This window comes from Neophocaena asiaeorientalis, unplaced genomic scaffold, assembly GCF_003031525.2.
Source record: "Neophocaena asiaeorientalis asiaeorientalis breed wild unplaced genomic scaffold, Neophocaena_asiaeorientalis_V1.1 scaffold131, whole genome shotgun sequence".
Lineage (NCBI taxonomy): Eukaryota > Metazoa > Chordata > Mammalia > Artiodactyla > Phocoenidae > Neophocaena > Neophocaena asiaeorientalis.
This window is the reverse complement of record NW_020173201.1, coordinates 781,177-806,737: the sequence shown is the minus strand read 5'-3', so window position 1 is coordinate 806,737 and position 25,561 is coordinate 781,177. Positions and strand designations below refer to the sequence as shown.

Genomic DNA, 25,561 nt, shown 5'->3' with positions numbered 1-25,561 from the left:
CCTGCCGCTGCAGGGGACACGGGTTCGTGCCCCTGTCCGAGAAGATACCACATGCCGCGGAGCGGCTGGGCCCATGAGCCCAGCGTCCGGAGCCTGTGCTCCTCAACGGGAGAGGCCACAACAGTGAGAGGCCCGCCAACCGCAAAAAAAAAAAAAAAAAAAAAAAAAAAAAAAAGCATTCCTTTAATATGAACATGTGGAAGAAACCCTGAGGAGCCCCATGTCAGAAGCGGTCTGATGTAGAGAAAAGAAATTTTCCATGCTCCTCATTCCTCATAATCACTTACCACATCCCACCTGTTTTATTTTACATTGTTTATCCCACATCCTTTCCACTGCCTCCGCCACTTTCCTAGCAGGAGTATGAAAGAACTATGGCAGGAAAGTCAGGTTTGTGGATTTCAGGCCCAGATGTTCCATTACAGTTGATGAAGAGCTCTATTTAAGTGTGTAGGAAACATGAAATCAAGACAATAATGATATTTGAAAGGCGCCTGCTTTTTTCTTGACCATACTTTCTCCTGTCCAGCCCCTAATAAATTGTATGAACTTGTACAGGGCAGATGATGTCTTAAATTCCTCATCGGAGTGGAAGAAGCAATGAGCCTCAAGCTTCCTCCTAGTCCTAAAATTCTATGATCCATCCAAGGTTCACGCTTTCATCCTAGTACCGTGACTCAGGGACCAAGCCAAGACCAGTAGACTCTAAGATTAGCTGAATTCTAGGAGCTTATAATCAAGTTGGGAAACAAGACAGATGCTCAGTCATTTGGCAGATATTGACTGAACAAAAATAGTGGTGTGTGGGTCTGCATGCACCTTGGTACTTGATGCTGGGTGGGGATGCGGTGGTCTATAGGAGCTCTTTCCTCCTGGATTTTATGGTTTAGTGGGAAAGAAACTTACTGGAATATAAGAATCATAATAAAATCTGATGAGTATAATGATAAGGCAGAATGTCCCAAATAGGCCTAACTGGGAGGAAAAAATTCCCATAAGGTGCTTGTTAAAGGTATGGATTCCTGGGCCTGACCCAAACCCTAGCAATCAAAACCTTCTCAAAGGTGCCCCTTAAGTGTTTTCAACTCTCAATCTTCATTAGGCAAGTTTGGAAAACATGGTGATCAAAAATGAGCGGGACACGGTGGGAACTCACAAATACATGAAACAATCAGTAATAGGGTAGTCTGACACCATGTATAACGGTGGTTACATGTGTGGGCTCTGGAGTCACACTACTAAGGCTCACATCTCAGCATCACCACCAAGAATGGAAATAATAGTAATTAGGATTGTTGTGAGGATTAAGTGAGCTAGTTTTTATAATATTCATATATAGAGAGTAGCACTGTTACAGAACCAGATGGCAAATCATGAATCATAAGGGGTTCACTATATAGTTCATAAAGCTTCCCTGTTCTCCTAACTGGGAGAACGTAGTAAGTGTAATAAGTAATTGCCAAAACAACCCTAGCTCTGTTTCTTTCGTAAAAAGGAAAATAGGGAAAGGGAGGATGGATAAGGGAAAATCCAGACCACACTGTAATCAAAAGGGACGTCTTTCATGTAAGAGATGGTACTATATTGATTCTAGGGGGTAGACATGATTTAAAAAGAGAGACAGAGAGAATGAAAAGACAAGCACAAAGAAAGCCAAAGACACAGGGCTGCTTATAGTTTGTATGAATGTGAGACCTGTAGCACAGCCCTAGTTCTGTCACTAATTAGCTATGAACTTTTGGGTAAGTTAATTATCATGGACCTAAATTTATTTCTTTGTGTGAATGGAGTTTTTTGAATTATATTATAGTTTTATAGCCTATATTTCGGTCATCTTCATAGTTCTCTAGTTAAAAAAATTTGGAGGGAACGGCAATATATACTGCGTCCACTAGATGGCAATAGATAGCTTTGTAAATGGAGGTCTTTCACAGAAACTGAAGATGTCTAATAAACAAGCAAGAGTGTATTTAAGGTTCTCGAGAAACAGAGAGGTGACACTAATTCCTCATACTGAGGTCCTTATTGAGATTTATAAGATAAATAGAAATCATATGTTTTTAATCCCTTTGTTTTAGACCCACAGGTATTCAAGGGTCATGTTAGGACATTCTGTTTTAAACCTTTACTGCTAAAATGGGTTATTTCATAACAACGAAGCAAACAAAGAATTGCTTGCATGAGGTCCAATTCTGAACTGAGCCAGTAAAACCCCCCAAAGATCCTTACGCTTAATCAAAAGTACTAAGTCAATCATTCTTAAACTTTTTCATCATAAAGAGCCTACATATCCCACCACTAAAAAAGAAAAGGAAAAAAGATCTATTTCCTCTTCAGCATGATACACTTTTTAAAATTGTGTCACCATTATCATTTTTTATAATAAGAGTAAACTATCCTTATTTTTAAAGTTACGACAGTTCAAAAAATTGTATCAAAGAAGATGAAAATCATCTTCAAGCAATAACAATGTTATTAAACTATTTTGGATAGATAGAAAAGAAATAGCAATACATCCTTTTATCTTTTTTAAATTAAAAATATTTTTAAATCTTCCCATGTTAATAAATATATTAATGATCACTAGCATTTAATAGTTCACAGCTAAATATTTACAAATTTTATTCAATATACTTTAACTAAAATGTCTGGCCTTCTGTGACAACACTTTCCTTCACAAATTGACAGAAATGGCCCCATTTAAAGATGAGTAATGATTAGACAGGGACCTATGCAGAGAAAATGAGGAAGACAACAGAACGTACAGAACCTAACAAATGAGCTGATGAAAAATACATATCAGAAAAATTTTTCCAGGAAGCAGACTAGTTCAACAAACACTTAGGCAATGACCTGAAAACAGTGAAGGAATATATGACCTCTTTGAAACAATATCTCAAGGAAGGGAGCAAAAGGAACACATTTGAAAACTACATGAGTGACATAGAGGAAGGCTAGAAATAGAAAATAAAGATATTTTTCATAAAGATATATCATTATGAAATGACTCAACTCAAAGATAACCAAATACAAAAGAGGTATTTCTAAAATAAAATATCTCTGAAAGGCTAAAAGTAAAAAGGATGCACCAGACAAATGAAAATAAAACAATGAGCATCTCATTTATCAGTCAAGAATGATACGAAAGCAAAACAGAATGAAAATGACACTAAAGAAAGAACTTAAGTTAAAGGGTAAATTTTAATGAAGAAATACTATGAATCAAATAATGTGGTATCAAAAAAATCATAAAGCAAAGAAATTTGTTTCCCAAAACCCCAGGAAAGACAGAAATACAATAATAGTAAAAGAATTTAAGTTATCTCTCTCAGACCAACACAGTTCAGCTACTCAAAAAATAAGGTTAAAGATGATCTAAATAAAATTATTAATTAGCAGGCCCTTAAACATCTTAGGACTCAGTCTATGCCACGGTATTATATTTTATATGTCATTTAATACAAATATTGAGAAATAAATGCAACATTGAAGGGTCTCCACATACAAAACTATGTAGCTTTAAAAAATTGGAATATGTAATTTACAGTACCACTAAATATACTAACCAATAACTGTGTTTTAGTTAAGTTACAGTATGTTATTTAACACTCTCAAAATCAATCCAATTATTACAGAATCCGAGGCAATAAATTATCCTACTTTAAAGTGACTTTGGCAACACACTACAGGTAGACTCATGAAAGAGATCTTTGAAATTCGTTTTTTACTTTGCCTATAGCTATCTAATAAACATTCCAATCCTTTCTATATGTCTCAGACTGTACAACAAAAGAAGCTATATATTGCTACTGCATGGTAGAACTGATAGTCAAACTGCTTTCAAGATGTAATATGCAGCTACATTCTTCCTCAGAGAACAATCTCTATTACAGTTCTAAATCTAGGATCTATAAATGATATTCATTACCAGTTTTCTTTCTAACAGTGGCATAAAAGGCTATTTCTCAATCAAATCCAATATCACCTTCAGTCATGCCACCAAGTCAAAAGCTACAGGCATGGCACATCCCCAAAGCCTTGCCACCATCACCAGACTCTGCTTTGTTATAACTCATGGACTTCAAAGCAAGATGAGGTATCCTCCAGAAATCAATGACTTTGATGTGTCAGGGTCAGTCAGACATGATGAAAGGGAGGAGAATAATCAGTTAAACCTGGCATAGGTAGATACAAAACAGAGCTATAGAAAAGCTTTTCTTAAGAATCCAGGTAACAGGGAAATCTATGGAGACAAAATAGATTACTGTTTGCTTAGAGTTGGAGGCAGAGATGGGGGATGGAGGGACGGAGGTGAGAGCTTTAGGATATGGGGTGTCTTTCTGAGGTGATGAAAATATTCCAAAATTGAGTGTGGGAATGGTTGCAGTATGTCATTGGATATACTAAATACCATTGAAATATACACTTCAAATGGATGAGTTGTATGGTATGTGAATTAGTCTCAGAGCTGTTTTTTTAAAAAGGAGGTGGGAGAAGCCAGGTGAAAGGTGAGTCAACAAATCACAGTCAGGGAAGAACATGAGACTCACACTCAAGAACGATCCAAGGTAAGGTTTACCAGGCTTGTCACATAATCAATGCTTATATCATAAAAACCTTTATTCCAGAATGGCCACAAAGAGACTGTTCTTCTTTTGGGCCAAACTACTACATCTCCATCAAAAATACTTACTTCTTAAAGGCAAGGAAAAAAAGAGAAATATTCCATTTTTAACTGGGTTTTTAAAAATCTGGATTTCAATTTGACCTAGACTAATATAATGAACCAGACCATAGTGTCAGTTTTTAAAACATGCAAATCAGTAGAATCCCTAATATACCCTTTGCTAAGTCAGTTAAACTGAATTCACACTCTCTCAAAGGGAGCCCATTCCCTAAGGTAAACAGTGCAGGCTGAGACTCACAGTTGACGATGTCACCTTGAAGCTGCAGAATCTGGGGAGCTGGCATCGTGAGGACAGCAATATCAAACTGCTCAGGGGAGCCCGTTTCCCTGAGGACTTCCCACTTGTCATTTCTCAGGTTGATCTGGGTCACACATTGTCTGAAGTAGACATCAGCACCTGTTCCAAAAGCAAAATCATATTCACATAATCAGGATTTTCCATACGAATGAGAGGGAAGAGAAGAGTCACAAACTGGATCCACTCAGATGAATAAAATGGAAAAGTTCTTCTTGTACAGCCCCTGGGCTTCACTTTCTTTACTTTCTATCTCATTTAATGGGAATCCCTCCCTTCTGGCACCCTTGGACCTCCCTAACAATGCCTGCTCTGGGGAAAAAATAATAATACTACTACAATTAATAATAATAGAAACCATAGATATCTTTCATTAATCATCTACTGTATGTCAAGACTATGCCAAACACTTGATATACATTATACCAATTCATTTCCCAGATAAGGAAACAGATTTAGAAATGTCACGCCATGATTTAAATCCACATCCACCTGACTCTAAAGTATACTTTGTAGAGCAAGTATACATCTTAGTAAAGCTGTAAAGAATTCTCTCTAGTAATACCAAGAAAGAGCAATATTCCCTATTAAAAGTATCAATATTCCCTATTAAAAGTATCAATATTCCCTATTAAACCTGAAAAAAAAAAACTCTGAAGAGAAATCCAAGTCTCATCAATGGATCAACTACCTTTATGACAAAGAATCAAAATGAAGAGAAATACAATCTGGAATATCCTCTCATAGCATTTCCCTTATTTGCATTTATCACAAAGATATTTTAATAATTATTTGAGTAGTTATATGATTAATATTTTCTTCCCTTTTAATTTGTAAGCTCCATAAGCCACAAATTATGCCTGCTTTTTCTATATATAGCATATAAAGTATTGTACTTGGCATGTACTAGGTATTTAATCAATATTTGTTTAAGAGAATGAATTATGAACCATAAACTGAAAGATAGGAAAATATAATTGGATCATTAAGTCTCCTTGGTAATACTAGTACTTACCTCACATTCCAGTTGTGAGAAAAATTTGATGTTAAAGCAAATTTACTTTTATTTGGCCTCGTGAATAGAAAAGAAGTAAATAAAAATGGAATAAGGGGGGAAAAGCACAATGAAAGATCCTGTCCATCACTGCATGGGACACCTCATGCTCCTAGCCACTAAACATCCAGCTTAAATCCAAACTTTGCCATGTCCGCGGCTACTCCAGCTCAATGTGATCCTTCTCATCTCAACAATCACTGCCTTTACCACTCCTTCTGACATTGATCCAAAGTATCTCTGTGCTTTAGATGTGTCTTATCTATCCCAACATACTCTCTCTGGCTCGTCCATGTCAGGTCTCCAGATCTCATATACCTTTACATCTTTCACATTCCCTTGAATAACTCTACAACATAGTAATTACAAACTTTTTTTAATCAAATGCAAATATAGTAGACGTAAGGAGGCCCAGGGGTCAATCTCTTTGAGGCAATTAGCATCATTCTGCTCAAAGATTAGAGCAAGGGCTTCTAAATAGTGCTTCAACTTGCCTGAGGGTTTCTCTAAGGCCCCTCCCCTGGGAAGGCACAAATAACTGGAGCTTTCAACTCACACCCACCATCTCCTTTACTCCAACCAGAATGGCTCCACTTCCCTCTGTTCTATTGATTAGGAGGTCTCACCCCTCACTTGCCTCACTCTAGTCCTGACCCTGACTGGGACCTCAACTAAGTCAACTGACTTTATATGTTTCATTCAGTTGTGTTTTCACATAATATTCCCTTTGAAAACAGCATTACTTTGGTTTTGGTTTTGGTGGTGAGTAGGTGTGTGTGTTTAACAGAATTGAAGTCCACTAACTAGAAATTCTCCATATCCAGTCAAACGTCTTGGACATATATCCCAGGGGTCCCAAAGTGTTCTGCAAGATGTATATCCGTCAGCACCAGCAGCACCTTGGAACTTGTTAGAAATGCAAATTCTCAGGTCCCAACCCAGACCTACCAAATCAGAATCTGGGGGTCAGGCCCAGTAGTCTGCATTTAACAAGCCCCCAGGTTTGTTACCATGTACTTTAAAGTGTGAGACCACTGGGGTAGATAGATGGACCCAAATCTAACACCACCACTGGCAAAGTCTCTCAAAAAATAGCATTTTCCAAGAGTTAGGGACAATGGTATAGCTGCTCTGACTAACCAGGAAGTTTTCCTGTCCAATTGCTAGGAGTCAGTTTCAGGGAAAGTGGCATTTCCTTGTGAAAGTAACTAATAACTTTTGAAAGGACCACATGACCAAATCTATAGGCTCTGGAAAATCATTTTTAAACACTTAAAGAACTAGATAATATCTCTCAATCTGAGCTTAGTAAATTTGACCATGTCCCTCTCTTGCATAAAATCCTTCAGTGGTTTCCCACTGCATTTAGGATAAAGTATAAAATCTTAACGTTGCTTACAAAGCCCCTTATGATCTGGCTCCTGCTTTACTCTTAAACTTCACCTCTTACTGTTTTCTCCCTCATTCACTACGCTCCAGTCATGATGACCTTTTCGTTCCATAAATGCACCATCTTCCTCCTACTTTAGAACAGTTGCAACTTGATATGCCCACTGCATGCAATTCTCACCACTCAGCTGTTGGCCTAGTTCACTCTTGCTCACCTTTCAGGTACCCATGGAAACATTAGCTCCTCAGAGATGCTTTCCCTGACACATTTCCCCTCACTCCTCTCAAACTCACGTTAGTTTAGGTCCTATTATTATAGCTCTCTCATAAGGCTCTCACTCTTTCTCCTTAGCATTTATTATGTACCCTTTTTATGTGTGTGAAATTAGTTTTTGTCTTTTTCCCCCACTACACTCTATATTAACAAAGGCAAGGTCCATGTGTTTTATTTACCACTATTTCCCCAGCACATATTTCATAAAAATAAAAAAGTCTGCAGATAACTACAAAGATATCAGAACACAAAGAAGTTTTAGCCATTTTACAAAGGCAAATATGTTTCTGTTATTTATTTATTCAATGTGTATCCCCTGCCTTCTTCCATTTTAGAGAGAGAATCTAAATTCATTTTCCTCCAATAATTTCCTACAAAAGGTTTCAGCTCAGAACTGCTGAGATGGACCTGAAGAGATGTAAGCAATGTCTAACTAAATGCACTGCTTAAACTGCGGAATGCTTATCCAAGGCTCCTGGGCTATCTTCTACCTTCTCTCTGACAGACACTGTTATGGATGAGTGCCACGATCACCCGCCTAGGAGAAATTTTGAGACAGAACTGCCCAGCCTTAATTGTCTTACATCAATTTTAGAAAGAAAGTAAACACAAAAGTAAAAGGGGAGAAAATGATAAAAATTATATATTACTAGAAAGAAATCACACTAGCTGATAGTATCTGCAAATTAAACCATCTTTTCTAATAAATCGATCCTGTCAACTTTGACAAGTTACATTGCCCATGTTGACTTTTGATTGTTAGTCAATGTCCCTTTTGAAGTAGACGGTAAAATAAAAACAAATAAATGCAGCAACAGTTCTTCCTATGGGAGGCCAAACTAAATAAAAGATGCTCACCCTGTCCTGGAAACTAAATTCATCCTCCTATGAATGATTTAACAACATGGGCCTTATTCAAAAGCAAAAGGACTTGGTTCATCACTGTCTAAAGGTCATAGGCAGGAACCAGCAGGTGACTGATCTTCCTGTTTGCATAAAGAAGTAAAATGGCATTACTCCTTAGTAGCCCCTTCCCCCTGGGGCAGGGACTAACCAATGAAAGAGGGGGACTAGGGGAAGGGCACTATGAGTTTGTTCTCTTGAGCCAGGTGTCCATTGACATGTAGAACCAGGGTAGGATGGGAGCAGTCTCTCATACTGTAGGGGAAAACCTGGAAAGGAAAATATGTTAAATCATAGGTATGAGACCCTTTCATTGTCCTCCATGAGATCATTAAAAGGAAATGACAACAGGGTCAGCTTAAAGAGAGTGCTGGTCTCTCACTTACTAGTTAAGCCACCATAAGCAAAGTACTTAACCTCCTGGAGTCTCATTTTTCTCATTAGCACATGGGGAGAATGATAACCACCTTGAATGGCTATATGAGAATTAGAAATGATGTATGTTAAGAGCCTAACATAGTATCAGATAAATAGCACTTAACAAATGATAGAGTAGCTTTTGTTCTTTTGAATTTCTCCCACCCCCAACAATGACAACCAAAAAAGTAAAACAACAGAAAAAGCACATTTTACTTACTCAAGAAGATTGTATTAATTGGGAAGACAGGCAGTAGGTAAAACTGATGTCAATAAACGCAGTTTTCTCTGTAATAAGCTTAATGTGAACACATGAGACAAATGAGAACAGACCATAAGGTGAAGAGGCATGTGCCTATTTCCTCCTGCCCTTTACTACTTATTCTGGGAAACTGGTCTACTTAAATATTGGCTTTAGAGAGTTGAACCTATTCTAAAGCATACCTGATTAGACATACCCAATACAGATAATTTCCCTGGAAGTCTAGTCCCAAACTAAATAAAACTGGTTGGACCATCAGACTGTGGGGTTGTGAACTCAACTGATCCCAAAATGTAGAGTATTTTTTGGAATGACTTGGCAATTTGGGTTCTTATGCTCTGAGCACATGCAAAGGTCAGCTTCATTCAAGTAGACTATTTTTTAAACTAACATTTATCAAGAGATTTCTATGTACATGGCCTATTATTTGCTTAAATTGACAATGAGTGCATTATATCCTTTATTCCTCACAAAACTTAGTTCTAGGTACTGTTATTGCTCTCATTTTTCCAATGAAAGAACCAAGGTATAGATTTTAAAACTTTCCTAATATTGCATAGCTAGGAAATGGTGGTAGAATGTGAATTTGAATCCAGGTCATTCTGATTACAGGGACTCTCTCGACTTATATTGTGGAAACAACTAAAATAAGATAGAAACCATTTATAGCACAGAAAGCTTTAAAGAAGTTTAAGGAATGCTTAAATGGATATAATTATAAAATTTTAAATGGTATAGATAGGGTCTACAAAGCCTCTAATAATGGATCTGGGTAGAGGGTGGAAAGACCTCTTGAAGCAGTACAAAGATAATATTTCAATAAACTAAGAAAAAGTTTATATACACTCAAAATACGTAGACCTTGAACTCAATTATATAAAAACTCATTTTAATAAAAAGCAGAAAGTATGTCACAAAATGGACTTATTGTTGATTTATATATCATAGTGACACTTTCCCCTGCTATTTTTCTGTATTTTCCAAATTTTCTACCAGTAGTATGTAATTCTTTTTTTTTAATTTTATTTATTTTTTTAATTTATATTTGACTGTGTTGGGTCTTCGTTTCTGTGTGAGGGCTTTCTCTAGTTGCGGCAAGTGGGGGCCACTCCTCATCGCGGTGCGTGGGCCTCTCACTATCGCGGCCTCTCTTGTTGCGGAGCACAGGCTCCAGACACGCAGGCTCAGTAATTGTGGCTCATGGGGCCAGCTGCTCCATGGCATGTGGGATCTTCCCAGACCAGGGCTCGAACCCATGTCCCCTGCATTGGCAGGCAGATTCTCAACCACTGCGCCACCAGGGAAGCCCCTGTAATTCTTTTTTAAAAGTTACTTTTGAAATAAATATTTTACATAGTAATAAGAAAATCTAAAGTACTCACACTCTGAACAGACTGTACAAATTGAAAGAATAAATAGGTTTTTACTAAGAATTGGCTAAATTAGAATGAATATATGTATATTTATATATCTTAGAAATCTAAATCTATATCACTATACCTACCTACTATGTACAAGGTACCATTAGATTCTGTTTGAGCTACAAATAATTAAATATGACCTCTTCTGCCAAGAGTTTCCAAAGCAAAATTGGAAAATAAAGCATATATTCCTCCAAACACGTAACACAAAAGGGTGTAGGTACAATGTATTCAAGGAGTGTCCCTCAGCTATATGAGGCAGGGACTTTGGTTCATGTATCATTAGTGCCTAAAACAGTATATAGTAAGCACTCAGTAAATGTTTATTGAATGAATGGATGTATGCATGCATGCATGGTTAGATATATAATACAATTAGTAAGTACTTGGAAATTTTAGTAAGTATGCACATCTAATTTGGGTTAAGTAAAAATCATGATGGAAATGAGATTTTTTTTTAAAGTTGTATGGTGGCAATATATGAAGCTGACGGTGACATTCTACAAAATGTCCAAATGGTGTCACCATCTGTGATGGTTAATTTTATGTGTCAACTTGACTGAGTCATGGGGGTTCCCATATATTTGGCAAACATTATTCTGGGTATGTCTGTGAGGGTGTTTTTAGAAGAGATTAATATTTAAATTGGTAGACTGAATAAATCAGGTTGCCCTCCCTAACATAGGTGGGTATCATCCAATCAATCAAAGGCCTGAATAAAACTGAAAGGCTGACCCCTCCCAGGAGTAAGACAGGCAGTAGGTAAAACTGATGTCAATAAACGCAGTTTTCTCTGTAATAAGCTTAATGTGAACACATGAGACAATAAATGAGAACAGACCTATGTTCTGTTCTGTTCAGTTCGAAGACGATAGCCTTCTAACTGGGACATTGTTTTATTCTCCTGCCTTCAGACTTGAACTGAAACATCAGCTCTTCCTGGGTCTCAGGCTCACCAGCCTTTGGACTGGAACGGTACCTTTAGCTCTCTGGGGTCTCAGGCTTTTGGACTGAAACTAAACCATCAACTCTCCTGGGTCTAGCAGATCTTCAGACTTGCCAGCCTCCAAAATCACATAAGCTAATTCTATACGATAAATCTTTATCATATATATATCGTATATATATATATCCTCTTGATTCTGTTTTTCTGGAAAATCCTGATGAATACACCATCATAGACTAAATCCTAGATGGAGAAATGGCTTCACCCAGAATGGTATTTACTATGTCCTCATGTTGTATATTCAATCTCACTGGCCCCTCCCATGCCCAGTATCAAGGATTCTCAGGGTTCCCAATTAGTAATATTTGATGAAGGAGACCAAAAAAAACAGTAATTATTCTAGAAATAGCTTATGAAACAAAACAAATACTCAGCCTTATACCTTTCCTCAGTGCTCTTCAGTTGGGCAATTATTTACGATTCATCAAGAAGCCTATTTCTGTTTTAAAAAATAAATCATTTATCATCCAAGATTATTTATCATCTTTTTCAAAAAAGTCCATTTTAAAACACTTATAATAAACATAAAGAACAAATGAAAATCCTCATAGAAAATGGGCAAAGGTTATGAATAAGACATTCACAAGAAAAAAAAAGCACAGATGTGGTTAGCAAAACAAAGATGCATAAACTCACTAATAATTAAGTAAATGCAAATCAAAACACAAGGAGATACCATTTTAACCCATCACATGGGCAAAATTTTTAAATTTCCATAATATCAGAATGTGTGGAAAGAGACATTCTCCTTCACTATTGATGAGATATTCTTTAAGAGGAAGAGATGGCACAACCTAGTTAAATAAAAAATGCACATACCATTGACACACCTACTGTACTGCTAGGAACTGATCCTACAGATATGCTTTCAAAAGTATGTCAGGGTTAAACATTGCAGTAATATTTGTATTAGCATAAACCAAAACAACCCCTCATCCCCCCCAAACAACCTACATGCTTACCAGAAAGTTAACAGTTAACTAAATAACAATACACACATACCATGTAATACTGAACAGGCATTGAAAAGAATGAAGCACACTGAATTTGCTGATATGAAAATAGACCCAAGATATGATTCACTCTATGATTATGCATCAGTCAGGAATCTCCAGAGAAATAGAACCAATAGGATATATATAGACTTAGATAGAGATAGAGATTGATTTATTATAAACATAGATGAGAAAAGTATAGAATGGCTTATGTAAAATAATCTTGTTTCTGTTTTAAAAAAGAATATATACAAATATATGAATAGGTAAATAGAGACAGCCACATAGAACAATAGATAGATGCATAAACATTTTTCTGGAAGCATATATTGGAAACAATGATTACTTTAGACGAAGACAACTAGCTATTGAGTGGTGAATAGGAGAACATTTACTTTATTTTATAACTTTCTTTATAGCATTAATATTTACTTATGTGTATAACTTTTATTTTAAAATGCTAACTTTAAAAGAAGGCAGAAAAAATTCTCTTCTCACCTGATTCTTTCAAGTAATGGTTAATAATTGAAGAAACTCCGTGAGGTGCCACAAAGTTACAATCTCCTTCTTTTATCACCATTCCTTCAATAGGAGAGGTCAGAGGCTTCAGAACACCAGGAGCTAACAGTTCATCATAAAAACTGAAATAAATCAATATGTATAACATAACTATAAGCTATACTTAGCTCTAAATACTATAGTCTCTTCCAAGAATTCTTAGAGATTACAATCCTAAATAATAACTAGAAATCTTCTATGAACAACCCAACATATGTTTTATGTTAATAAAAACTATAATTCAGGTGAAGAATGGAAATGTTTTGAGAATCCACAGTCTTTTGCTAATCTTAGTCAAAGGTCTGTTTTCTCATATATTTCAAAATTAAAGACAGTGAAAATCAAAAGAAAGATATTCAATACACCAGGTTTAAATCTGGTTAAGATTGACTTCCATCACAGCTATCTGTCCTCTTCCTCAGCACCAACATATGAACTCTTATTTATTGAGCCCTTACTATGTTCCATGCAACATCTCATCTGATGGTCACAACAACTGGATGAGGTATGTATTACAATTTCCCCGCTTTACTCAGGTTAACCTTTTACTGCTAATACGATCAAGGATGATAATATAATTTCACTATATTACAAGAGTCAAAGTTTAACCCTGCTAAAAATGGATGATTTGTATCTTTTTACATCCTACAACCAGTAAGACTGATTCCACCCCTTTCAACTGACTCACCTCTGGTGTTCTTTGGCATAATGAGGAGTGCAGGTGATGTACTGGGCACCCAAGTCCACTGTGCTCTGTGGATTATGAGGACTGCTGGCTGTGGTCATTCTTCCCCCTTGAATTAGTCCCCAGGAAAATGTCTTAGTGCATTAGAATGAACCTTTTGCAGTTGACGCTATTCACCCCAGGTTACCACAAATAGATTACTTAGAACTGTTTTAGGAAACATTTTAAATTTTTAAAAGAATTTTTTTACTTTCATAATAATTAATATATTTTTAAATATTCTGTTTTCTCCAGATTACAGACATCTAGAAAACGTTTTTTTATACAGAAGATTTTGTCATCTAACATTGTCAGGAAGTAATTAAGAGACAATTTGGTCACTGAGTGTGAGATATTTTTTTAAACGAACTCATGAATAATGCGCCACCCTTCAGCACTGTGACTGAGGCATCTATTTACCTATCTGAGTAAAAGGAATGAACGAACGGACAAAAGAAAACAAAATAATGAATGAAACGTCAGAATGAACGAATCAACGAATGCTTTCCCTCTTGCAGTCAGATTTCAGATGGACAGGATGCTGTCAACTAAATCTTCGTAAAGTCTTGGTCAATGGGCACTTGAGGATTCTCATAATCTAGAGATAAGCCTCCAAGGCACAGAGCGGCCAAGAAAAAAATCCATTTCTTAGCGACAGCGGCAGGCCCAGGATTTGCAAACTCCAGTCAGGATCCCTCCCAGGCCGCTCAGGCCGCCCTCTAAAGCGCTCTCCGCACTCCCGCCCCACCCCCCAGCCCAGCCGGGGTCGCCGCTTCCACCCGCGCGCCCTCTCAGGCTTTACGGGCGCCGGAAGTCTCCGATCACGTGACCAGACGCCCGCCGAGCTGCTGGAATTTCACAGACTTACCCCGGGGGGGCCCACGCCACCTCAGAAGCCATGGTCCCCGCCGGCTTCTTTCCCCCCCCCGCCCCCCGTTTCGGCCGGGAGACGACCCACCTGAGTCCCCGGCCTTGTCCCACACAGCGAGGTGCAAAGGACGAGTCGCCGCCTTCCTCAGCAGCGCTGCGCACAGGCTTCCCGTCAGCCCGGCGCCCACGATCAGCACCCGCGCCATGGCCCGCTGTCTCCGCGGCGGGGTGGCCAGCCTGCAGTAGGTGGAACAGCCAAAGCTCAGCGGGTTAGAGATGTCGGCTCCGCGCTCCGGGCCCCACCCGGTCCTTGAGCAGTTCCTCGGCTGGCCTGCAGGGGGCGGAGAGGAGGCGACCGGGGCCGAGGGGATGATAAGCGCTGAAGACCAGCAAACCTTGGCTTTCCCCTTGGTTTGAGGGCCAGGAGCTGGCTTCCAAGACAGGCTGGCCCCATCCGATAAGCTGTGAATTCCAGCCTGCCCCTCGCCCCTTGTAAACCTGTAAATCATGTAGGTTAGAGTGTGAGACCCCGCCTCGCCACAGGGTTGGTGTTGATTACCGCGGAGACCCAGCCCAAGGTAACTTACTAGGGTAACTGTGCCTTGCTGGAACCTTTGCTAGCTTAGTATTCTAAGTCCTAACGGAGCTTACCAGCGATGCCAGAGCCAGCTTTTTTCAATAGACCTTAATGGCCACTATTCACATAATAGGAAAAGAGTTTTGGAGAGATTTTCTTAAACTAGCCCTCGGGCTTTGTGTAAGGGATATAACATTTTTGAACCTCAATTTCGCCATCTGTGAAAGGGGGCCAAAAAATTCTACATTCCAAATTGTTGAAAATTAAAGATACTTGGTTCACTAGAAAATTTTAGATCACTCATCTCTTCAGTAGATATTAAGTTTTATGTCAAAACACATTCCAAATGCTATAAAGGGACATGAAGATGAGCAAGACAAGGATTCATGCCATTACCACTAGTCTTTGTTTTTTCTAACGTTGCCCCGGAGGTTCTCAAGGAAACAATAAAAAGCAAGGATAAGACTGAACTATTAAAAAATTAAAAACTAAGTTACCCTGAATTGCAGATAAACTATTACCTGGAAACCAGAGAAACTTGAATAGCTATCAGAATTATAAGAAAGTTGACAGTGGTAGCCAATTACAACGGAAACATTAAAAATTAGAAGTTTTACTTTATGTACACATCATGAAGCAATTACCAGGCATCAAGTTGGTGATAGATTAATATTACATATATCTAATAAAAGATAATAGAACTAGAAGATACAGATGAACATATGTAACCTAATAAGACATTCCTAAGCAAAGAAATAAAACTGAACATAAAAATGGAAATGAAGAGAAAAACATCGAATACATAATCATTTACAAATTATGTTCAAAATATACAAGACAAAATACAAATAGTAAACAAATTTTTGGAGCATATGAAAGATGAAAGGTTCACACCTTATTATAAAAAATCTTTCGATAATTTTTTATTGATTAACAATATTAGTTTCAGATGTACAACATAGTGATTCAATATTTTTATAGATTATATCCCATTTAAAATTATTTCAAAATAATGGCTATTTTTCCCTGTGCTGTATATTCTTGTTGCTTTTATATTTTGTACACAGTAATTTGTATCCCTTAATCCACTACCCCTATCTTGCCACTTCCCCTTTCCTCTCCCCACTGGTAACCACTAGTTTTTCCCTATATTTGTGATACTGTTTCTGTTTTATTATACTCATTTGTTTATTTTTTAGATTCCACATGTAACTGATAACAGAGAGTATTTGTCTTTCTGTGTCTGACTTATTTCACTAAGCCTAATATGCTCTAGGTTTCATGGAAGACAATTTTCCCACAGATGGGGCGGTGGGTGAGGGAGGGAATGGTTCAGGTGGTAATGTGAGCAATGAGGAGCAATAGGGAGTGGCAGATGTAGCTTCACTCACTCGCCACTCGCCTCCTGCTGTGTGGCCCAGTTCCTAACAGGCCCTGGACCAGTACCAGTCCACAGCCTGGGGGTTGGGGGCCCCTGCTCTAGGTTCATCCAGATTGCTTCAAATGGCAGAGTTTCATTTCTGGGTTTTTTTTTGCGGTACGCGGGCCTCTCACTGTTGTGGCCTCTCCCGTTGCGGAGCACAGGCTCTGGATGCACAGGCTCAGCGGCCATGGCTCACGGGCCCAGCTGCTCCGCGGCATGTGGGATCTTCCTGGACCAGGGCACGAACCTGTGTCCCCTGCATTGGCAGGCAGACTCTCAACCACTGCGCCACCAGGGAAGCCCTACCACACTTTCTTGATTACAGTAACTTTATAGTAACTTGATTAAATCTTGAAGTCAGGGAAAAGTCCTCCAACTTATTCTTCTTTCTTAAAATTTTTGAATAGTCTAGGTTCTTTGTCATTCATATAAATTTTAGTATTAGCTTGTCAACTTCTACCAAAAAGTCTGCTGAAATGTTTACTGTGACAATATTCAACATATGGAAAAATCTGAGGAAAATTGACTTCGTAAAATACTGAGGTAATGTCAGGATCAAGGTGGTGAAAGATATGCCTCCTTTTTGTCCTCCTTTTTAACAGCTAACAATTGGCACCCACCCACAAACAAAATACTCCTTTGGGAGTTGTGAAATCCAGCACAAGGGACCCAGGAGAAGTCCCATCCACTGTTCATCTGGTAATAGACAGACATACCTCCATATGGATTGCAGAACTAGCAGAAGCCAGCAAACCTTCCACAGTCTCTCTAAGCCAAGGTTGGGAAAACCTGGGAATGCTGTCTTGGGCAGATACCCACAGATGAAAAAGACTTTGTAGAAGTCCAGCCATCTGGAAGGGAGAGTCCAGTACACCACTGGAGAAAAACAAAAACCAAAAAAAACCCCAGCACCTAGAGTCTGTCATACAGAGTGAAGTAAGTCAGAAAGAGAAAAACAAATACCTTATGCTAACACATATATATGGAATCTAAAACAAACAAACAAAAAAGGTTCTGAAGAACCTAGGGGCAGGACAGGAATAAAGACATGGATGTAGAGAATGGACTTGAGGACACAGGGAGGGGGAAGGGTAAACTGGGATGAAGTGAGAGAGTGCCATGGACTTATATACACTACAAAATGTAAAACAGATAGCTAGTGGGAAGCAGCCACATAGCACAGGGAGATCAGCTCAGTGCTTTGTGACCGCCTGGAGGGGTGGGAGGGACACGCAAGAGGGAGGAGATATGGGGACATACGTATATGCATAGCTGATTCACTTTGTTGTGAAGCAGAAACTAACACACTATTGTAAAGCAATTATATTCCATAAAGATGTTAAAAAAAATAATAATGCTGCCCATAAAACTTGATCTAGATCAGAAAAAGTTAATTCTTAGATGTTTGTGAGAAACGAACATACATCTAAGTGCTCATGTGTGTGCTTGTGTGTTTGCTTTCTAGAGTCGCTTAGATGTGTATCTAGCACATAATCCAGCAGGAACTTCAGTTCAAAACGCCCTCCACTGGAGTCAGGTATCACTTCAAGCTGCTAAAACTTTTTTTGTGGGCCTAAACCATTAACAATTTACCTAAAGCACAGTCTTAAAATATTCTGTCAAATGCTTCTAAAAGGGAATTTTTCTGGCACGTGACTACCAAATGAAAATATCTATCAATCCACGTGAATGAAAATCCTACAAAAAACAGGTGCTTTGGGTAACAAGAAATAAATGATGATTATGACTTGAAATTATTTCAAGCAAAGCTGCATTTAAACTTGAATAAATTGTTGTGGAGGATTAATAGTCTATTTTTGGAATGAGAAAAAATTTTTAAATAGTATTTAAATTAAAAGTAAACTACTTGGAAAAGTTGGCATTTTATTATTTACATAGCCAAGTGACTTTTTAATTTCCTTGTGTCTTTAATTTCTCTACATTAGGCTGTTAAGTCTGGGAAATTCCAAGGTTTTGACTGGGGAACCCCAACTCAGAACCTACTGCATTATAACCAGGTAAGCATCTTAAGTTGAGGTTATTTGCATTTTGAAAGACAAAGATATAAAAAGTTAAAGATGAAATTACGATAACTGCAGGTATTTTCCAAAGGAATGTTGTTGCCTAGACCTAGCCTTAAGGAAATTATAAACTAGATGACTCTATCCTTTGAGTCTTTTTGTCATGTGGAACATCACACTGGTCTCTAATTCCTCCACTGAGCCTTCACGCTCCAGTGTCTGTGCTCATTCAAGCTGCCCTCAAAGTACCACACCACTGCAGTGAGAACCTTCTAGATCTTATCACCCCTCGCTGCATTAGACAGATCTGCCCTGTATCCCAGACCCCCGGCATGCTGTCTTCTCCTTTCCAAAGTGCAACTAACTGTTATAATGAACCAATAACTCCTTTTTTTTTTTTTTTGGCTGCTCTGCGAGGCTTACTAGATCTTAGTTCCCCGAACAGGGATCAAACCCAGGCTCCTGGCAGTGACAGTGCAGAGTCTTAACTACAGGACCGCCAGGGAATTCCCTAAACCAATAACTCTAACTGTTCATGGGATAGAGCTGTAATCTCTGGTCTTCTTAAACAATTTCCTATCCTTTGTTGATGGCCAGAGAAGTTTTCTCACCATATTCCCAGACATAAAAGAAGGATGGTATGCTTGCAGTTCAAGGCTGGAAATATTTTTCAGCAGACAAGAGCCTTGTATGCAGGTAGATATACTGAGCATTCCTCCCACTTGTAGTACAAAGAAGCCAGGCTTTGGAGTCCATCGTACCTGAAGTTAATATAAATTGAGACAATAACTTTTCATCTCTCCACCCAGACTGAGGGAGTTATTGACAGTAATTAATGGGTAATGTCAGCTCAGGATAAACTCTCAGATTGTCACAGGCTAATTTTGAATGAGAGAATTGCTCTGTGTTTTTTTGGTAATTCTTTCCCCTTCTACTTCACCCCACATCCAATTTTCCAACCAAGTAACAACCCTATTAATTTTCGTCTGCTTCAATGACTCAATATCTACAAGGGATTTATATCTTTTCACCACAATGTCTTTTGTGTGAAAAAGATGGCCCAGCCTCCTTGTTTTTACATCTCTGATGTCTTTAAAGAGCTTTTCTGAACACAATCAGATCAAACATTTGTTGTAAAGACTTTTCCCCCCAACCATCACAACCTCAAACCCCCCAGACACAGACTCTATCTTTATACTGGGCTCTAATAACAGTAATCAGAGACTCCGTCTTGAAGGGCCAAGTGGGGCATGAAACACCCACTCCCAATTCCATTCTCCCTTCAACCAAGCCAAACTCAGGATGGTTTCAACTGACTGAGGGAGTGACACTAATTTAAGAGCCAGAAGCTAGGTTCTGGAAAACACTTTGAATAGTGGAATATGAGTAAAGAAAAGTAGATTTATTCTTATAGATATTCTCCACAATTTTCCCTTTTCTTCAACATATAAAGGAATATAGTAAAGTATTAAAATACTATGAAAAATTGCATATAATAAAATATTTTTCTTTGGTGAATTGGCTATTACATAAGGATAAAGAAAATATTCGTAATAGAATTCTTGAGAATATCGTCTTTAAAAACTAACAAAATTCTCTGTGAACTGTGGGAAAGTTAGTGGTGATTCTCTTGTCCCCTTGGCCTGCTTTATGAATCTCTTTAAAATCTTTGTGTGAATGGAGATTTTGTAGAAATAGGAAATGGGGCTACTGATAGATTTTCTCAGAATTTGAACGTATGTTTAGTAAAACCAGGCAAGTATTTAACAAATACAGCTCCTTAAATGAAATGATTACCTATGGAATGACTATACTGGGAGGCCATACAAAGCCAAAATAAATGACTCAGGACATTTTGAGTAACTATTTGTGTAGAAACTATCGATCACAGTTCAATTCAGTCACATTTACTTCCTTCAGCTTGAGTTGAAATCTAAGTTTTTACTTTGTAAGAATTATTATCTAAAGCCCACCTATTCAAAGCATGGTCCAGGACCAGCAGCCTCAGCATCGTCTGGGAATGTAGAATCCAGGCTCTTCCTCCAGATATACTGGATCAGAGTCTTCATTTTATTAAGATCCCCTAGTGATTCACAGGGCCTTTAGAATTTGAGAAGCACTGATTTAAAGCATTGCATCCATGTTCCTCTGTGGATAAAGGTAACTCTGAGCAATAATTGTTAAGATTTACTTATGAAACTGGGTCATGCCACTTGTGACAACATGGATGGACCTTGAGGATATTATGCTACATGAAATAAGTTAGACACAGACAGATAAATATTGTATGATCTCATTTACATGTGGAATCTAAAAAAAAAAAAAATTTAAAAACCTCATAGGTACGGAAAACAGATTGGTGGTTGCCAGAGACGTGGGCAAAATGGGTAAAGGTGGTCAAAAAGTATGAACTTCCAGTTATAAAATAAGTACGACCTGGAGATGTAATGTACAGCATGGTGACTATAGATAATAATACCGTACTGTATATTTGAAAGTTGCCAAGAGAGTATATCTTAAAAGCTCTCATTGGGCTTCCCTGGTGGCGCAGTGGTTGAGAGTCCGCCTGCTGATGCAGGGGACACGGGTTCGTGCCCCGTTCCGGATAGATCCCGCATGTCGTGGAGCGGCTGGGCCCGTGAGCCATGGCCGCTGAGCCTGCGCGTCTGGAGCCTGTGCTCCGCAATGGGAGAGGCCACAACAGTGAGAGGCCTGCGTACCGCAAAAAAAAAAAAAAAAAAAGAAATACTTACTTTGAGAATCATTGTTCTAAATCTATTAAGAAGACACCTTGTGTTATGGTGTTGTTGATTTGCTTTCCTTTGGCTAGGCTTTATAATCAGAATCTCACATTTCTAAATACTTATACCTATTGTAATCTTTATGTCATTGACTCTGGTAAGTAACACATTTCTTATTAGAGACACTTCTCATATCTTATAATGTGGTTCAGCTTTGTGGCTTTTATACTTCTATTTCAGACGAACCTTAGCTGTTATTGATGCTGAAAACTCGGCTTCTGTGCACCGGTGCCAAATTGAATCTCTGAGACAGAGTTTTGGGTGAAGTAGAAAGAATAACTTTATTGCTTTGCCAGGCAAAGTGTTAACGCAAGTTCGTGTGCTCAATGTACAGTGAGGCCAAACAAACTGAAACGTAGGAATTTGGAGCAGAGAAAGGTTTATTGCAAGGCCATGCAAGGAAATGGGTGGTTCATGCCCTAAAAGCCCCAAACTCCCCGAAGGGGTTCGGCAAAGCACTTTTAGGTGAAGGAAGGGGGTGGCAGGGTATGGGATCAGCTTGGACACAATTCCCTGATTGGCTGATGGTGAGATAACAGGGTGGTGTCACAGGGGTTAACATTATCAATCCTTAGGTTCCAGGGGGCCTGGGGCTATATGCTCATGGTCATCAAGTAGTTAACATCTTACATTTTTTGGGGGGGAGGGGCACAGTTCACATCTGCAAAACAACTCAGGAATTGTGCATCAAATACTATTATCTAGGTACTTCAGAGAGGAGCTAACAGAGGATATGGGGAAGGCCTGTCCCGGGAAGGCCCCATAGGGTCCTGCTTGGTTAAAAAGGGGGACAGAGTGAGCTTGTGCCCTCAAAACTGTGTGTCCCAATGTGGGGGGAGGATTTGGTGAGGAGTTTTATAGCAATGGTTCAAGGGCAGGGTTGCTGATAAGGATCAGTGTGCGTGTGGGGCTTGCACTCCTTTAATCTGGACTCAGGTGGTCTCCTGATGAGCTTCTGTGATTCTCAAGGTTATCAAACTGTGACCTTCTCTCTGGAATGAAGAATGCTTCAAGTAGTTAACATCTTCCATTTGTTCAGGGTTTTAGTTCTGCAGAAGAGCTCAAAGATATTGTTATATGTATCCCTTGAGGCAGGACGAGGATCCTGTCCCAAGGCTGCACTATTGTTTCTTGACTGCCCCTCCCTTGTCTCTGCATCCCCTCCCTTCCCTGATTAACAACTGCTTGAACTTGCCCTTTGGAACTCAGGGAAGGTCATGGAGGCTAAAGCCTATTTCCAGCAAACAAGAAATGGTGTACAGAAAGGCTTCCATGCCCAGGAGTCCCACGGGGTCCTGCTCAGTTTCATTATCAACTTCAGTTTATCCAGATATGAAACAAAGAAACAGTTGAAATAAAAGAGAAAAATTTTTGCTTGTGACATTATCTTAATAATCTTAATGGTAATTTCATGCCTAAAGCTGATATAATGACATTCCAGTCTATAACTACAAGGTGCACTGATTGAAGCCCAGAACTGCAGGAGATAAAAAAATTTCCTCTACCCTTCTATGTACTTTGACTGGTCTAATAATCAAACTGACATAAGACATATAAACAGGAGAAAACCAGATTTAATTATGTACATATGGGGACACCACAAAGACAATGAAACCCAAGGACAAGGCAGACAATTGAGGCTTATACGCTATCTTGGGCTAAGGAGTAGGATAGGGGCTTGGGGCTTTCAATGGGTGGAGGTGACTCACAGGGCAGCAAGGAGGGCAGATGTTTGGTAATTTGATGTTTGTCCTGCCACACAGATAGATCATTCAGATAAAAAGTTATCTCTTGGTAATAGCTCTCTTTCTGAGTTAGACCCCCTATCTAAATTGTTTTACCTTGTTATTGAGTCTGCTGGGTGTGGCTGCCTTCAGCTCAAAATAGTCTGCATAACAAAGTGACATATTTGGGAAGGCTTCTTCTGAACCTCTTCAAATTCTTTCAAGAGTGATGATCATTTTCCATCTACTATAACCTATTGGTTTCTTCACCTATAAAAACATTTTGAAGTCAAAATTGAGTTTTAAATAAGATAATAATGATCTCGGAAAGGCAGCAGATCTTATTTCCCGGCCCAGGAATTGAACCTGGGTAGCCTGGATGAAAACAAGGAATCCTAGCCACCAGACCCTCTGGCCCTTGCCCCCAGTGAAAAATGCATTTCTCAAGGAGGCAAAATCTGTAGAAACAGGTGCAAAATTAATTATTAGAGACATAGCGCAACAACAAGTGGGACAGCACGCAGAGAAACAAGTTTGTTTAGTTAAGACAGAAGCAAGGCAGAGATGCACACCCGGAGAGAAAGGGTGTGGGCGTCCGTCCTAATAAGGAGTAGCGAAGTGAAGAGGCGGTTAAGTCACTTATATAGGTCAGTTCTTCTGGGTCTTTGTTTACCTTTGGCCAATTATCTGGTTTCTTTTTCCACGTGACCCGCCCTAGCCTCCCCAACATGCGTGCACAACTTTTTTCCAAGATGGATTCCAGCCCAGAGGCTTGTGGGGGGCCTTGGCATCACATATTATGGGGTGGTGCCCCCTCCTTTTTGACCCCCAAGGAGCCTTTATGCACAGGTGCAGTGTCTCTCTGGCCCCAAGGATGGGAAATATGTGACCTGTTGGTCCTTTACTCAAACAAGGGTTAGCCCCTCTCTGTTCCTGCCATGACTATTATCTTAAGAGGTACACAGGACACAAAGTCTGGCTATTTAACCTGCTTCTGTTGTTACTTCCATTTCGGTGAGCAAACAGGAGGCTGATTTTAAATGTCTAACCTGGATCCCACCTATCTCCTGTTTCAGGAAATGCAAACAGGAGACTAGTTGTAGCTGTCCAACCTGAAGCCCACTTTTTCCTGCCCCGTGGAATGTAAACGGGAGGCCAGTTGTAAATGCCTAGCTTGGGGCCCATCTATCTCCTGCCTCAATCGTATTTAGATATTTCAGATTGAACACAGATCCGGAAACCTATGCCATTAATATAAAAATATGCTTAATGGTTACATGAGAATTCCTGCAGATCTGGCAGTGTTTTTTGTTTTACAGCTCTAAAATTTAACTATTTTATGAAATAAATTCCTTAAGTGGCCAGAAGGGAACATGCAGCTAATAATCTTAAGAGAAAAACACTTACTGTTATTTAAAATAGTATTCTCATATTCACAATCTATTTTCAAAAGAAATGCGTAGGAACTATGCAATTACCCAAATTCGACACTAGCGGGAAGATTTGGAAATTTGCTTCTGTTTTTCCTCTTAATCCAGGGCATATACATTTTATCAATTGTGGTTACGCTCATTTTATGTAGTATGTTAAGACTGTGTAAAAATTGTGGAAAATTTATCTTAAAAAATAGGAATTGAGTTTTAGAGAAGTTCACAAACTTAAGGTAGGGAAAATAAGCACTTTGCTAAGTATTAATACTTGATAATGGCATCACAATTCCCACAAAAATACTACAAAAGTGACAATATTATACCAATCTTAAAAAGTAAGGATGCTGAAGATAAATTTTGTGTGCAAAATCTCGCAGCAAATAGTGGAAAGGTAATTTTAATTCAGTTCTGCCTGACTCGAAAACCCGTTTGTTCAATATTCCACACCACCAAATTCTACACCCCAAATCAAGTCCTAATACAAATACATCTTTCACATGATACCATGCTACAAGGTACATTTTTACCTCTGTTATGGTTCTTACCATTTTGTTTTGCACAGTAGGTATGTTTGATGTGTTTTTAATCACTTCTTCTATGTTTATAAAGTCTATAAATTCAGGGAACCCAGTTTGCTTCTTTTTATATCTTCTCTTCTGCATGGCACAGGCAGAAACATAGGAGTTTTGTTTTAATTATTGAAGCTTATCATTATGTGCATCTGTAATTA

At 38.7% G+C, this 25,561-nt stretch overlaps 2 protein-coding genes and 1 long non-coding RNA gene across 10 annotated transcripts in view; 2 read left to right on the top strand and 1 right to left on the bottom strand.

Moving 5' to 3' along the window:
- LOC112399585 (uncharacterized) overlaps window positions 1-14,945 on the top strand; it is a 443,663-nt gene extending 428,718 nt beyond the window's left edge. The window contains exon 7 of the long non-coding RNA XR_003003259.1: window positions 14,241-14,945. This is a non-coding gene — a long non-coding RNA (uncharacterized LOC112399585). The remainder of the gene's footprint in view (window positions 1-14,240) is intronic.
- Window positions 1-15,396, bottom strand: part of RNLS (renalase, FAD dependent amine oxidase) — a 266,454-nt gene extending 251,058 nt beyond the window's left edge. Inside the window, exons 1-4 of the mRNA XM_024744819.1 lie at window positions 14,944-15,396; window positions 13,950-14,055; window positions 13,202-13,344; window positions 4,926-5,084 (exon numbers count right to left, since the gene is read on the bottom strand). Coding sequence (XP_024600587.1) covers window positions 4,926-5,084; window positions 13,202-13,344; window positions 13,950-14,055; window positions 14,944-15,364 — 829 coding nt within the window. The 5' untranslated portion in view covers window positions 15,365-15,396. The remainder of the gene's footprint in view (window positions 1-4,925; window positions 5,085-13,201; window positions 13,345-13,949; window positions 14,056-14,943) is intronic.
- Window positions 15,296-25,561, top strand: part of LOC112399582 (lipase member K-like) — a 46,745-nt gene continuing 36,479 nt past the window's right edge. For 7 of the 8 annotated variants that reach the window (XM_024744826.1, XM_024744825.1, XM_024744824.1 and 4 more), the window contains exons 1-3: window positions 15,296-15,433; window positions 18,321-18,392; window positions 18,802-18,873. The gene's annotated coding sequence lies outside the window, so the exon portion shown is untranslated. Of the gene's footprint in view, window positions 15,434-17,457; window positions 17,792-18,320; window positions 18,393-18,801; window positions 18,874-25,561 lie in introns of all 8 variants that reach the window. The other variant, XM_024744821.1, reaches the window with a different exon arrangement.